The sequence below is a fragment of the Corylus avellana genome, chromosome 11, assembly GCF_965113065.1.
Source record: "Corylus avellana chromosome 11, dhCorAvel1.hap1.2, whole genome shotgun sequence".
NCBI lineage: Eukaryota > Viridiplantae > Streptophyta > Magnoliopsida > Fagales > Betulaceae > Corylus > Corylus avellana.
Genome location: NC_142500.1, coordinates 11,191,603 through 11,207,226, shown reverse-complemented (window position 1 = coordinate 11,207,226; position 15,624 = coordinate 11,191,603). Strand labels below are relative to the sequence as shown.

Sequence of the window (15,624 nt, the reverse complement as noted above, 5' to 3'; positions counted from 1 at the left end):
ACATATTTCTAGTCCCATAGCAATATGAAACTAAAAACAAAATGAAAAATAGAAAACAAAAAGATAAATCCATCTTTCGTGGGATGTATGATTGCATTTAGCATATGCAACATGCCTTTTAAACCCCTAGGAATTCCCTAGAGGACGAGTGAAGTCTCGTGAGGGTTTTTCAGGAATGTTACCCACAAACATCACGCAAGAGTTCATGTTATCCAAAACTCGAGTGTCACTCAAAACCATGATTTTCATTTATTTGCAAGCTTAAAAAGATAAACTCCATCTTCATAATGAATTGAAATTTTAAAGTCTAATTACTTACAAAAGACAGGCTAAGGCATAACAAATTTGAAACAATGTAAAGTGAACTAGCACATAAATATGAAACTTCTAATTATTTCCAATGTGTACTGCCTCAATATCTCAAAGTTCATTGAAATCCCCATTAGAATGAATAATTATGGCATAACTTTTCTTTTTATTTATTTATTTATTATTTTTTTCCTTTTTTTTTTTTTTTTTTTTTTTTTTTGGTCAGGTTGTGCAAAGTTTGGTTTCCTTAAGCTTTATAATTGACCCATGTAGCGAGTGTTAGGCCAATGACTCCTAAATCAGGTGATTTTAGGGCATTAGGTGTAAAACATCCCTAAGGACTTACTAACTCGAGTAAAAAAGGCTACGAAACCAACTTAACCATGACATTAATCAAATCAAAATTCTTCACCTTTTGACGTGAACACTCAATGCTTTGAGGCAAGAAGTCCATTTACTTAGTCAAAAGCTTATCAATGATTTTTTTTTCTTTTTTCTTTTTATCACATATATATACGCCAAAGTATCCATCTAATAAGTCATGTAGTTTCACCCAAGACATAGAAATACATACATCAGACTTTTATGTTATACCCCACAAATTATGTGCTAATGTGCTTGTGTAAAATCAGATCAAACATGTGAATTCTCAATTGCCAAAAGCAAGTAACCAAACTGAAAAATCCTATCATCAAATCATGTGTTCAAAATTTTAAGCTTACCAATGAGAATCACAATTTTTAAGATCAACCAAAATTTTAAGATCAACATGAACATGTACATATTTTTTTTTCTTTTTTTAAAAAGAAAATGGGGCAAGGTGTGTGTAAATTGTCTTCCATACCCCCAAACTTAAATTACACATTGTCCCCAATGTGTGTATAACATGGAAAGATCTTACCCGGAAGATGAATGAAACTGTCTAGAATAGCATGGTTCATAGCATACCCCCAAACTTGAATTGAAGCACAATTGTCCCTGCAAAACAAAATACTAAAATAACAACAGAAAACAAAAAGAACTAAAAATAAAAATAAAAATAAAATGAAAATGAAAACAAATAAATAAGGAAATAAAAAGGATATGTTGAGGGTGCCTCCCATGAGCGCTAAATTTAATATTTTTAGCAAGACTGTGGCACTTTAAACTTGAAGCACCAATCTTTCCTTCTCTTGCACCAAAGGGAATGAATCTTTTTTGTTGCAAGGTGATTCCAAAGGTCTATAGATCGGGGAGGGCCACTTTGAGTTTTCTCAAATAGTTTCTCATCCGGTGGGGAATCATGAACTGGAATAAAGTAGGAAGAAAACTTAGGGAGCTTTTCTATCTTGATGTCCTCTATTTGTTCATGTGGTAGCTCTAACAGACTTCTCTCCTGGCCTTTTGGTATTTCAGGAATAAGAGCTAATGTTGAAGAAATCTCAGTTCTCTCTTCTTTTTCTTGATGTGGAACTTTGGTTTGCTCCTCCTTCCCCTCTTCTACTGGATTTTCAACCACCTCTTCACTTCTCAGTGTGATAGTTTGCACATGATAGTAGGTGCACTCTTCCTCCATGTATTGTCCATTGGGGTTTTCCATCAACTGACTTTGACACTCTTCTTCTTGGTATTGTTAAGACCAATTGATGAGAGATGCACTCAGCTCCCTGGCCAATTGTCCCATTTGTACTTCCTGTCTTTGAATAGCTTGATCGGTCTTTGTATTGATTTGTTTTTGATCAGTCGTAAATTGCTGTTGCAAAGTTACTAGGGTGCGTATCATACTCTCCAGGTTATTCAGTTTTGACTCTTGCTCTTGATTTACAAATGAATACAAATGACAAGGTTCAGTAGAATGATCAGAATGAGAACATATGGCACATACCTGGAGTTGGGTAGCTGGCTGAATAGGAGAAATGTTTTGAGTAGTCATGGAGTTTACAATCATATTTAATGCCTTCTACATGGCAGCCATCTGATTTTGTAGTTGTGGAGCCGATTGAGAGAAATATGAATGATCATAGAACTGCGGATATGATTGATGATGCAGTTCATTAAATTGTGGAGCATGATTTCTAGGAGCTTGAGCTTGCCACGGGAAATTTGACTGTTGGCTCTAGGTTGGGTTATAGGAATCAAGATAGTTGTCGTTCCCTGGTCTAGAGAACGATGTGTTCTTATGCCCATTAATTTTGTTAGAAATTTGTCTCATTGTAGGACATTCTCTAACATGGTGATAAGGGTCATGGCATAATGAACATGGTCCATGGGATGTCGGAATCCCTCCCCACATGTGTGAAATTAAAAACAAAATAACAAAAAGTTAAAATAAAAAGGAAAATAAAACGAAATTTAAAAAGAAAACTTACTAATATGCAGACTCGAATGACCTTACATGAAACAAAAGAAAAAATCAGATCTATAACTAGTTAGTAACTGTGCTGCTGTCCAGATGTGCAATCGATCGTACTGGTGAGCTCGATCGCCCTGGATGGGTGCTCTAGCGCCCCTCCGGAGGCAGAACAATAATTGAGGAAAAACTTTAGAAAAACATAAATAAACTTAGGAACAAAAAAAATTCCAAACAAAATCAAACAATCCCCGGCAATGGCGCCAAAAACTTGTTGTGCCAAATACTACCTAAATTAATAGATAATATTTAGTGCATTTAACTCGCAAGTGCACAAGATCAAATGATGGTATAGTGCAGCAAGTACGAGATCGATCTCACGGAGATTGTTGATTTTCTTTTTGAAGAAATTAAAATACCAAAATTGTCACTAGATTGATATTGATACTAAAGAAAAGAAATAAAGATAAAGATAAGGTAAAGGTAGGGCTTTGATATCCACCACTAATCATACTTAGATAATATAACAATATGCCAATGATCCAATCATATTATGAATACTTAATGTTTGCCAAACTAAGGGTATGGATGTCTACTCCTTAAGCTATTAATTTTCCTAAGCAACGAATTAGGCATGGGTGTCTACTTTAATTCTTTTCTTTCTTCAAGGATTTAGCATGGGTGTCTACTAAGTTGTTCTTAAGAAAGCATAAATCTGGGAAAATCGACAAACACATGAGGCCTAGGGCATGGGTGCCTATTCCCGGTTCTCCATGTTGACTAACCCAAGAACCCAATGTGGATTTATTTTGCTACTCTTATTAAACCCAGGACTCGATCATCCAAATTGATTTAATTAACTAATCCATACCACATGCATATGTTGATCAGAGAGGAATTCAATAAAACAGGAATTAATCAAGCTAAGCAACACAATATGATTATCACAAAGGCGCCAATATTGAAATATTAAATAAACATAATTAGGGCTTCAATCTAGCCTTACTAAAGAGTTAGTTATACATAATTAAAATAAAACTAAAAAGAAAAGGGAAAGAAAGAACCAAAAACGACTCCTTGAAGTAGCCTCCAATTCCTCTCCCCAAAGTTGTCTCATTGAAATTGTGTATTGAATAGTGAGGCTTAGAGGTCTAATTATAGGGCTTAGGAGAGTCCTAGAAGCCCTAGTAATCCTAAAAAAATTAGAGATTTAAGCCCTAGTCCAATTAGGATAAAGAAATCTTAAGTCCAAATCGGAATAGGATTTGTCCAGAATTGCATTCCTATCTTGCGGGGTGATTTTGGTATAGCGACATTCCGAATTAGGAAAATACTACCAAAATTATTTGTATCATTTTGAGTTAGCTTTCCAATTCCACTTGAATCACCTCAATTGGATATTTGAGCTGAAAGTTATGGTCAAAATACTAAGACGTGTGCAGAATCCAAATTTGAATCCAATCTGATTTTGATTCCAATTTGAGAAATTCCAATTTAATCATTTCCTTTATTTGATTAAACTTAACCACATCATATAGGTTCTCTATTATGGTTGGTTAAGCTTAACCATATCTTCTAGGTCTTCCTAATTTTCCCTTAAGCTTGAAACTTTTCTAGAAACGCTTTCTTTTCTTTCAAAAACCTATAAAACAAAGAAAATACAAAAAGGAAATAAAATAGCATAAACTAACAAAACTAAGGAATTAACAAATATAAGTTAAGGGCTAAAATATGAATATTTTGGCACTTATCAATAGTGAGCTTGGAGGATGAGCTGGAGGCTGGTTGATCTTACAGAGTCTAGAACTTGCAAGGGGTTGTGAGTATTTATATTGTCTATAATCTCAGGGTCTTCATATAGTACTTTCTTGGGTTTGGCTACCCCAGAGTAGTTTTTCCCTTTGATTAGTTCAAATGGTTTTCCACTTCATCAACAAATCTTGTGTTGTGGTTGTGTGGATGTTCTTTATTATTGTGTTGGTTTATTTTCCTTATATAAACTACTTATGCATTTGATTTGAATATATGATTCGCTTATGCGTTTGATTGTGGGTTAGAACACGATCCTCGTTGTTCTGTCTGAAATACATTGCTAACCTAGATGTAGTAGTTGAGTACGAGCCATTAGAGGAGGGATTTACGTACATCGAGGAGCCAGTGAAGATCATGTATCGAAAGGAGCAAGTACTACGTACCAAAATGATTCTCATCGTTAAGGTACTGTGGCGTAATCATGGTGTCGAGGAAGCATTATAGGAAGCAGAGCAGGACATGCGGAACTGTTATCTGCTTTTATTTGAGACTTGATTGTGTGTAACTCTTTTTCTCAAGATTATACTTGGACAAGATACCTATTCCTATTTAGTTAATCGGATACTCGACTAAGAAAGAGTTTGCTTTCTTCAACAGGGTTATGGCATAGATACCCACTGATCTAGATTGCATGTGGAACTACACATTTTGTGAGTTGATCGACTTGGGTGTCGAGACTGATGAGGAATGGTATAGTGGGGGCAACATTGAGTATGATGCTTTGGACGACTTACGAGGTGACTTTCCGCAGTTGTTTGAGGATGGTGTAGTGCCAGTTGACAAATGGGAGGAGATGGCCTACAAGCCCACTGAGCATGACATTGACGATACTACGGACGACAGGTAAACATTTCACCCCTTTTAGTGTTGTTCTTTTGGTATTATATCCTGAAATTTTGCGGACGAAATTTTTATAAGGAGAGGAGAATGTAGTGACCCAAATAATTAACTAAGGCTAAGATAGCTTGGTTAGAGGGTTAATTGGACTTTTGGATCACTAAGGACAGCTAGAGGGTCATTTTGAGAATTTTGGATTTTTTGGCCGAACGCTCGTGTAGGGATCACGTGAGCACTTGCCTACAAGCAGTACATGAGCGTTGATGTGGGGACCGGCCAAACGTTCGTTAACTTTTGGTTGACGAATGGATATTGCCCAAGCGTAGGATTGCAACCATAAAACTGCTGAGTAAACAATACGCGAACGTTCGGCACTATAGTACCAAACATTCGCTGCTTTTCAGAACTACTCCTGAAAAGCTCATAGCTTTTTCTACCCAATAAATACCCATACCCACTCGACCCCAAAGCTTCATTTTCACCGTTGTTGCCCTCTAGAACTTCTACTTGAATGTTGTGTGAGCTTTTGCGAGACTACCTTGGTATTCTTGAGGAAGAGTAGGACCTTGTTGAGGTTGTTTTTGTGTAAGAGGTAATTGTCGCCTCTCTTTAGTGTTTTTCTTTAGATGTTATGCTAGTTTGTGTTTTATAGTAACTTAGTTGCTAGAATAGTTCTTAATCTTTTTATAGGCATTTCTTTTTCCGTTACACTTATTCTTCTTGCATGAGGATATTGTTTCAGGTTAAGAAATATTAGAAGAACCTTTTGTAGCCTTAGAACCAGTTTAGGATAGCTTAGGAGAGCATTTGACCAAATGAGATTCTACCTGAACTCTCTGGTCGAACGTTCGGCCTCGAGATGGAACGCTCGCCCAGAAGCACTTTGGGGGAAACCCCATTTTGGGCAGTCATTCAATAGCTCATGTTTTCCTGTTCAAGTTCATTTTAATTAAAACTTATGACTAATGTTAGTTTTTCCATAGATTTGGAGAACCAAGACCCTTTGGAGGAGTTTTCTGAGGACTTGTACGATTCGGGTGAGTACGAACTCACATGATACTAGCCTTTTCTTTTGCTGCATTGCACGTCTATTTTATTTTACCAAACATGCATTTTATAACTCTCATGAAATACATTTTGTTGCATTATGAACTCTACCATTTGAGAAAATGTGCTACTTAATAAGATAATGAGACTTGTAATAGCATGCATGTAAAATATAGATAAGACTCATTGCATCTTATGACATGGTACACCGGTACGTGCGGGATAATGGTCATAGGCTTACTATACATGTTAACTCTATGGTCAAATGTGTGTGTGGATGTGATATATGTGTCTTGGGTCCAATAGTTGTTTGGTGACAGGCGCAGCCTTAACGAGCGGGTCACTACAGGATATACATCATTAGTAGCGTGAGCTAACCGAGGTCGGACTCGATTGGGTTGCTAGTATTATGGATGGTAGCATACAATGGTCGAGGCACCGTCATTGTATTATAGGTCCCTCGGGACAACGCTAACCCTACTAAGAATGGATAATGTCTTGGGTAGACCATACAGTTGAATTATCATTGATTCACATGATTATAGCATGTATTATACCTATACTGCATTCATGGATACTGTCGTACTTAAAATGTTGCATACTTTACCAAACAGAGTTCATAACTAAGTTGCATAAGTACTATGTGCATTTTTACTCACTAAGTCTTTAGACTTACCTCTTTATTTTTCCCTCTCCATTATGTATAATTTTGCAGTCTAACTAGTATAGAGGGGGATGGCTACGGACAACCAGTTGGTGGTGGCTCAGGATTTGATTTGGTTTATTTTTTAGGACATGAACCTGGTTTGGCTAAAGTCCATATGAGACAATGGAGGATCCACACATGCAGAGATGGTTGAGATTGTCATCATGCTAGCACTACTTAAATTTGGCGTTGATTTTTGTATCTTACCTTCAGACAATTATTTTATGATATGTAATCTATTTTAATGATCGGTCTTTGACTATTTGAGGATCTATTTATGCTACGATGTTTTATCGTTATTAGTACTATTTGAGGATCTATTTATGCTATGATATTTTATTGTTACTCTGGTTGTTATGATTGTGGTATTTAATTATTGTTTTATTATTCCTGTGGTCGAAATCTTCTGTTGTATTCTCTCTTAGTAAAGATTACGATCCCCGAGTCTTCTTCTATGAGGGACAATGTTGGGAGGCGAACTATGGAGTCAATTACTAGTTAATTGATTTCCACAAGGCATTACATACAGGTTTCCTAACATTTGGTATCAGAGAACCCAAGTTGATTGTTTTGTAAGGAGGATTCACGTTTTGATCGTATAGAGCAACAGTTTGGTAGCAGAGAAGCCAAGTTGATTGTTTTCTATGGAGGATTCACTACGTTCAATGGCTTTATCAAGAAATCAATTGAGCAGATGAATTAATGGATGGAAATGGAGAAAAATATCAACAGCTTTCTCTAAGAGGAGGTGTGTGATGAACAAAAAAAAATATATAGTCACGAGGAAATCACTCCCATCTCAACCAAAAACATCCAACCACTAATCACCGCCCTCAAAAACACCCAAAGTCCCATACCATACCAATACAATCCCAGCCATCTTCTGAGAAACCTGAGAACCCATCACAGCAATCGCAACAATTGTGCCCAACCGAACCTGCCACACAACAGACCCAATACCACAACCCAATTTCACTGCCACCCAATTCCTCCATCCACCCAATCCATGTAATCATTGGAAATGAGAAAAAGACGAAGGACGATCATCACGATGCCACCACAACCCAAAAACAGCTCGAGCCCAAATTCCCTCAAGACTGAAGTTGAAGAGGCTTCTGAAGAGAAAGAAAATCAGCTATGGTAAGGCCACCTCGGAAGCGTTTGAACGCTTAGAACCCGTACCTCGGGCTCACTCAACGATTGCTTGAGTTCCTAGCATTCCAAGATATTAGAAATTGTAGGAACATGAGTGTTTATTTCATGGTGTGGCGCGTACCTAAGTTAGGAAGTGGACTAGGAAATCTATTGATGATGTTCGATCACTAAACGATTTTTGGTCATCGAAAAAAATTGGGAAAAGCCTATTGTGGGTGAGTATGTTCAGTGGAAGACACGGGGACAACCTATGATATATGGGTTTGCAGGAATGTATTTCCAGTTGAGCTTGGTTCGGGAATCAACTCATGATATCCTGAAGTTAGACTTTGAAGAATTAGTGGGCTTCCTAGGGTCACCACCTCAGATGATGATTGTGTTGGAAAGCTTGGCGAAGATTGTCAACTATGGCTTCCAAACTTACTCTTGAGGACAAGGCCAATTCCACGGAGGAGGGAGTGTAACAGGGTAAGAGTAAGGATGAAGTTACATAGTCTTGGGGTGCGTTTTTTAGTCCCTTTTTAAAAAAATAATATGCGTTTTTAAACCAAATCGCAATTTTGAAGTGTTTGGGATTGCGATTTTAAAAACGCAAAATTTAAAATCATGAAAAAATTCATGATTTCTATAAGTTGACTAGAGGATGCTTATTTGAAAAAGTGCGAATTTAAACCAAAATCACGATTTCACTTAAACAAAAATTTGACTCAATATTTACCTATTTTTGAGTGGGAATGAAAAAAATTTCAAGAATACCCACCTGAAATATATTAAAACCCTTCGTTTCCCTTCTTTTTCTTCATCATCTCTTCGCCCCTTCATCCTTTCTCCGCCCCTTTGCTGTTTCTCGTGTAGCTATTTCATCCTCTCTCTGCCCCTCTATCAGGTAAGAATCTCACCCTATAGAACTCGTTTGCTTTAGCAAAGCTCTTCACCGTTTGGTGTTTATGAGGTTTTATGTTGTTTTATGTGGTTTTGTGATTTGTGTGCCTTTTGTATATGCGTTTAAGTAGTGTAGGTACGGTTTTTATGAATAAAAATTGTCTTTTTTTTTTTTTCAAATATTATTTTTAGGGTTAAATACTAAATAACCCCCTGGGGTTTCACTCAATTTTTTTCCCCCTCTAGGGTTTATTTTTTATCACAGGAGGTCCTTATGGTTTTGATAAAAGACCAAATTCGTTCTTCCGTCCATTGACCGTTAGTTGACCTAACGGAACTCCACGTGGACCAATTAAAAGCTGACATTTGGCATAAGTGGCCACATCATCAATGATGACATGGCACCTAATTAAATTTTTTATTTTTTTTATTTTTAAAAAATAAAAAAATAAAAATTTGGGGGGGTGGCCGAGCCACCCCATAGAGCCAAGGGGGTCGCCAAAACCACCCCCAGTGGGTACTGGGGGTGGCTCGACCACCCCCTTGAAGCCAAGGGGGTGGCCGAAACCACCCCCAATGGTGTTGGGGGTGGTTTCGGCCACTCCCTTGGGCACCAAGGGGGTAGCTACCCCCACCAATTATATATATATATATATATGAAAAAATATATTTTTAAATTTTAATTTTTTTAAAAAGAATTTAATTAGGTTTGACGTCATCACTGATGACGTGGCCACTTATGCCAAATGTCAGCTTCTAATTGGTCTATGTGGAGTTCCGTTGGGTTAACTAACGGTCAATGGACGGAAAAACGAATTTGATCTTTTATCAAAACTAGAAGGACCTCCTGTGATAAAAAATAAACCCTAGGGTGGAAAAAAAAAATTAAGTAAAACCCTAGAGGGTTATTTAATATTTACCCCTTATTTTTATTATCGTGCACTGTGCTGTGCATAGTGACAAATTGCTGTGCACAGTGACAGATCACTGTGCACTGTGCTATGCGTAGTGATTGATCATTGCATATTGCACAATGATGGATCAGTGCACGGTGATCCATCACTGTCTTTAATTTTTTTTGGGTGATTTATCAAGTACTAATTTAAATTATTGGTGAATTATTTAACAATTAAATTTGATAAACATTATTAGTTTAATTTGATTAATTTTTCTTCTATTTTTTATTATACGTCTGTTTGGAATATGTTTCAAGAAAAAAAAAACACAAAAACAAGAAAATATATATAGAAACGAGTAATATAGCAATATATAATTGCCTAAGTAGAAAACTCAAAGTTTATGTCAAATTATAAGTCGTACTTTTGTTTGTAGAGGTGTTAAAAATGGTGGCGTATAGACAATGTTAGTTATTTTACTATTATAACAATATTTAATGTTAGCAATTGCCTAAGTACAAAATTCAGAGTTAATGTCAAATTATGGCCTTGTTTGGTAAAAGGGTTAGAGTTGGCTTAAAAACTGTTCATCACCATTTCCCAAAAAAATTAACATCAAAACATTTTAACTTTTTCACTTTTTATATCACATCATTCACTTTTTATTATTATTCAAATGAAAAAATTACTACAAAACAAAACCTTTTCACTTTTCTATATCACTTTTTCACTTTTTTAAACAAAACATTCTTACTTTTTTTTTTTCACATCAATCTATATCAACTACAGTGTCTAGGCCAACCCATTTACTAAACACACCTACATGTCGTACTTTTGTTTGCAAAAATTTTAAAAATAGAAGCTTATAGACAATTTTGTCCTCGTTGACAAAATTGGATAATCTCCCCCCTCATCTTTGTCGTCTATGTTCCTGGCCGGAAAACCTAATGGAATCTCCACCAACTGGAAAATGGCAGAACTCTTTGCTCTACTTGGCCTTCATCTCCTTAATACTACATCTTCTTCATAACCTTGTAGCTCACAAGTTACTACTGGGGAACGACACCGTTCGCGTCAAGAGATAGCCAGATCTTCCCCCTCCGGTTCCGCTCCATTGGTACCTTCAAAATCCCCCAGGTCGTTTCCATCTTCTGCAGTTCTTCCAATGAGGGGTTCATCAATTCTTTATTTTTAAGAGTAATATTGATTTTTTTTTTTTTTTTTGGGCTTTTGTTTGTGATGGGTTAAGTTGGCTGATATGCATTTTGGTAACGGAATGATGAGTCGGTGTCGGGATGTGTTGGAGTCCAAGTTCGAGTACTGCTCCGATCTCAACACGACCAGGTTTCTCAAGAGAATGCTCGAAGCTGAGAAGCCTGATTTCATTGCTTTTATAGGTTTATTTATTTATTTATTTTCATTTTAATCGCTTTTGGGTTTTGATATTTCTGTTTATTCTAGCTTTGTTGACGTCATTGGTGGTGGAGTTTCCAGCTTTGTCAACGAGGGCATATTAGTAATGGAGACGACAGATGGTGGGCTGATTTTGGAGGAAATCTCCAAAATCTGGAAAAAACCTATTGACAGGGAAGCTTTAGTTCATGATATAGATAGAACTTCAGAGGATTTGGTCTGGAAGACTTATGTGGGGCCGACACCACTGATTCTCTTCCCTCTCCTCAGAGGCCTTCGGAAGTTTTCTGACCAGTCTTCTTTTTTGTGGCCAATGATTTTATGGCACTAATCTTCTTTAACTTCTTTGCTGTAATTTCATCTTCACGAGGAGTTGAGATCGGAGCAGTAATCCATTGGTGAATCAGACAAGCAGTAATCCTTTAGGTTTTAATGAGGACAAAATTGAAAGAGAAGCCATTAATATCTCACGTGAGAAGCACGTGGCATGAATTTCATCCATTTAGACAGAAAATATTAACAGAGGGTTTACATTGAAAATTCTTGAAACATTAGGGGATACATTGCCAATTTTTAAACTTTGGGGTTCAAATTGAAAAACTCCTGAAACTTCAGGGCAAAGTGAATTTTTCCCCATATTTTTCTAAAAAAGTTATTTTACTATTATAAAGAAATGTCTATTACACATAAACCCATCGCCCGAGCCCACAGGTCAAGGGCCCACAACCCAAAGAAAACCCGGTATATACAAATGGGCTCACCAAATGCGCCCAATACAAAGCAATGGATACGATGTCGTTCCCTACGCTCTTGGACAGCCAAAGTCCAGGCATGGGATCATAGTGAACCTCCCACACTTAACATCAGGATACATTTACAAGGCTCAGCCAGCCCGTGCCTAGCAAGATCATCGGGACAGTTACGATCCTACTCTTAAAGACATCTCGTAGGTACAGGCTATCCTCGGATTAGCGTATGTAACGGCCTCCTACCGGTCATAAAGAAAGGGAACACAAATATTAACTCTCTCGGCCGTTACGCCTAAATCACAGATCCTCCACCCGGCCATCATTACCACCTCCGCATGTTCAACTATAAAATGCCTCACTACGAAGGTATGAGGGACCACGAATTGGCATACTAAGCTAAGATACATACCGACTTAAGCATCGGAGGAGGAACCACCGGCCAACACCCGGCGTATCCTCTTAACATTTGCTCTGCTCTTGCATATTTACTAAAAGACTCACAGAAAGGCAAACCATGAGAAGCGTAGCTTGAAGACTTGATCCCCCTTGAATTCACCGTGCAGGAAACTGCTTCAATAGTTTGACGTCGTCTGTGGGAACGACTTTTCATTCTTACAAATACAAATATCTGCAGCAATGGTGAATACAAGGTCAAAAAGCTAAGCTCGCACCGAAGAACCACTAGCGCAAGATAATCAGAGGCTCCCATCGGCGCATCAGAATGCTGGCAACAAGGAACACATTGCTTCTCTCGAAGCACAAATGGCGCTTTTGATCCAGAAGAATGAGGAGCTACGACTCCGATTTTTGTCTCCATCCCAAGTCAATCAGGCTGAACAGTCAGATGGGCTAAGAAATCGTTATCATCACTCTGATGACGAGAACCTCCACTCTGACGATCACAGCATAAAGGTGAGAGTCGTCCTCCCCCATGTAGCCATACTCACAAAGGTGACGACAGAACCACTACCAATCATGGCTCTGCAAGGGGAGCTAGACAAAGCATTGGCAGAGCTTAAAACCAAGTTGAAAGCCATGAAGAAGAAAGAGAAGTACAAGACTACAGTGGTGAGCAAGCTCTTCGCTGGGACAGAGACACCCTTCACCAAACAAGTGATCAATCATCCACTCCCCCACAAGTTCAAAACACCATAAATTCCAAGCTACAGTGGAGTCAAAGATCCAACTGAGCTTTTGGAGAACTATCGGGTGCATCTGACGCTACATGCCATCCCCGACGAGATAGCATGCAAAGCCTTTCCGACTACACTCTCGGGAAACGCTAGGGAATGGTTCCGAAGCTTAGCCCCTAATTCCATGGCTACCTTCGAGGATCTAGCTCGGATTTTTCTCACCCATTTCCTGGGTTCCAGAGAAAGGAAGTAGCCGTTCAGGTACCTATTGACGCTCCACCAACGAGAACGAGAGAGTTTAAAGGAATTCATGATTCGGTTTAACACCAAAAAACTGAAGGTGGAAGATCCTATGGATGGTGTAATCTTCTCCATTGTCTACAATGGAATCTCGCCCCATGAGCCCGTGGCGAGGAAGATCGTGAGAAAGCAACCAAACACCCTCTAGGAGCTACTGGACATAGTAGATGAGTTTATTAATAAAGAGGAGACCTTGAAGGCAATGAGGTCGGCCCGGAAGACTCCTAAGAAGCTGGAAGAAAATAAGAGGAAAGATCTACCGGGGTTCGACGCCCCAAAGCATTTCAAGAAGAAGTTTAGCAATCACAACTTCACTCCACCCAACGCCAACATTTTCGAGGTCCTGATGGAGATCAAGAAGGATCCGGAATACCGAAGACCTCCTAGGGCCCCGCAGAATCAGAACTCAGATCGGTATTGCAAGTTCCACGAGGTCAACGGGCATTATACAGAGGGCTGCATCGCCTTCCCGCACCTCTTTGAAAAGTTTATCCAAAATGGTAAACTTGTGCGATTCTTTGGAGAACAACAGAGAGCGGCTCCACCTCGGGAAAGCTTTGTCCGAGAAATACACCACCATCCTCCCCGAAATCAACAGTCACAAGAACGGTACCAAAGTAGAAGCTCTAACCATCGAAACCAGGACAGGTATCCTCGGGAAGATAGAGTAAGACGAGAAAAGCAGCGAGGAAGTCCGGCGCACCCAACCCGTGAGCCCCAACATCAAGCTAACCTCCCGAAAATTAGGGAGAGCAAGGAAGGCCTACGCCCGACAACTGGAAGGTTCTCACAAAGTCTATTATATCGGGAGGCCCGTGAAGTAGTCCCGAAGAAGTGAGATGGTGATCGGATTCTCGGATGCGGACTACCTGAGTATCTTGCACCCACACACGGACGCTTTGGTTATCACCTTAACAGTGGCAAATCATAACGTCCATCTCATCTTGGTGGACAATGGGAGCTTGGCGGACATCCTGTATTGGTCTGCATTCAAGAAGTTAAACCTGGGACAGGAAAAAAATTGTCCCAACCAACTGTACTTGATGGGATTCACGGGGGAACAAGTACAGCCAGTCGGATCAATTGAGCTACCGGTCACAGCCAGGTCATATCCAAGGCAAGCAACTATAATGGTACGTTTCCTATTGGTCGACCGACCTTCAGTTCATAATGCCATTATCGGGAGAAAGGCTCTCAATGAACTAAGAGCCATCACATCAACCCCACACCTCAAGGTGAAATTCCCGACGGATCACGGAGTCGAGGAAATTAGGGGTAATCAACGGGCAGCCTGGCAATGTTACAATATTTCTATGAAAGAATGCCCAAAAATCCCAGCCCTGGGGAACGCCAGCAAGGTGGAAAGATAACAATTAAAGGGCGGTGAACCGGTTGCAGATCTTGACGAATTCTTGGTCAACGAACCCGACAGAGTTATCAAAATTGGGTCCCAACTAGATCCAATCACCAAGAAAGAGCTCAAGTCCTTCCTCCACAGTAACTGCGATTTATTCGCCTGGAGTCATGATGACATGCCCGAAATAGCACCTTCAGTCATGGTGCACAAGCTGAACGCCAACCCTAAGTTCAAACCGGTACAACAAAAGCGAAGGGGATACTCGCCTGAAAATAGTAGAGCTGCCACTGAGGAAGTCGAGAAATTGCATGAAGCCGGATTCATCAAGGAAATCCAATACACCACTTGGTTGGCGAATGTGGTGCTGGTGAAATAGTCAAACGAGAAATGGAGGATGTGTGTTGATTTCACAAATCTTAACAAAGCGTGCCCTAAAGACAACTATCCCTTGCCTCGAATCGACCAGCTTGTGGACTCAACTTCGGGACATGAGCTACTAAGCTTCATGGATGCATTCTCCAGATACAACCAGATTTCCATGTATGAGTCCGACCAAGAAAAAACGGCTTTCATGACCAACACACATCTGTATTGCTACAGAGTCATGCTGTTTGGACTGAAAAATGCGGGAGCAACATACCAATGGTTAGTCAACAAAATGTTTCAAAAACAGATTGGACGAAACATGGAGGTGTATGT

General features: G+C 39.1%; 1 protein-coding gene across 1 annotated transcript; it reads left to right on the top strand.

Annotated features, from left to right (window-relative positions):
* The first annotated feature begins 14,407 nt into the window (after nucleotides 1-14,407).
* LOC132165036 (uncharacterized) lies at nucleotides 14,408-15,301 on the top strand. Its single transcript, XM_059575546.2, has 2 exons — nucleotides 14,408-14,843; nucleotides 14,967-15,301. Exons 1-2 carry the CDS (start codon nucleotides 14,408-14,410, stop codon nucleotides 15,299-15,301), a joined length of 771 nt encoding a protein of 256 aa, XP_059431529.2.
* The last annotated feature ends 323 nt before the right edge of the window (nucleotides 15,302-15,624 follow it).

What these genes read in the sequence shown, in the direction of transcription:
- LOC132165036 (XM_059575546.2), top strand. Translation starts at nt 14,408, where the DNA reads ATGGTGATCGGATTCTCGGATGCGGACTACCTGAGTATCTTGCACCCA. An exon ending in CGGAGTCGAGGAAATTAGGG is followed by an intron (nt 14,844 to 14,966) that starts GTAATCAACGGG and finishes AACCGGTTGCAG; the next exon opens with ATCTTGACGAATTCTTGGTC.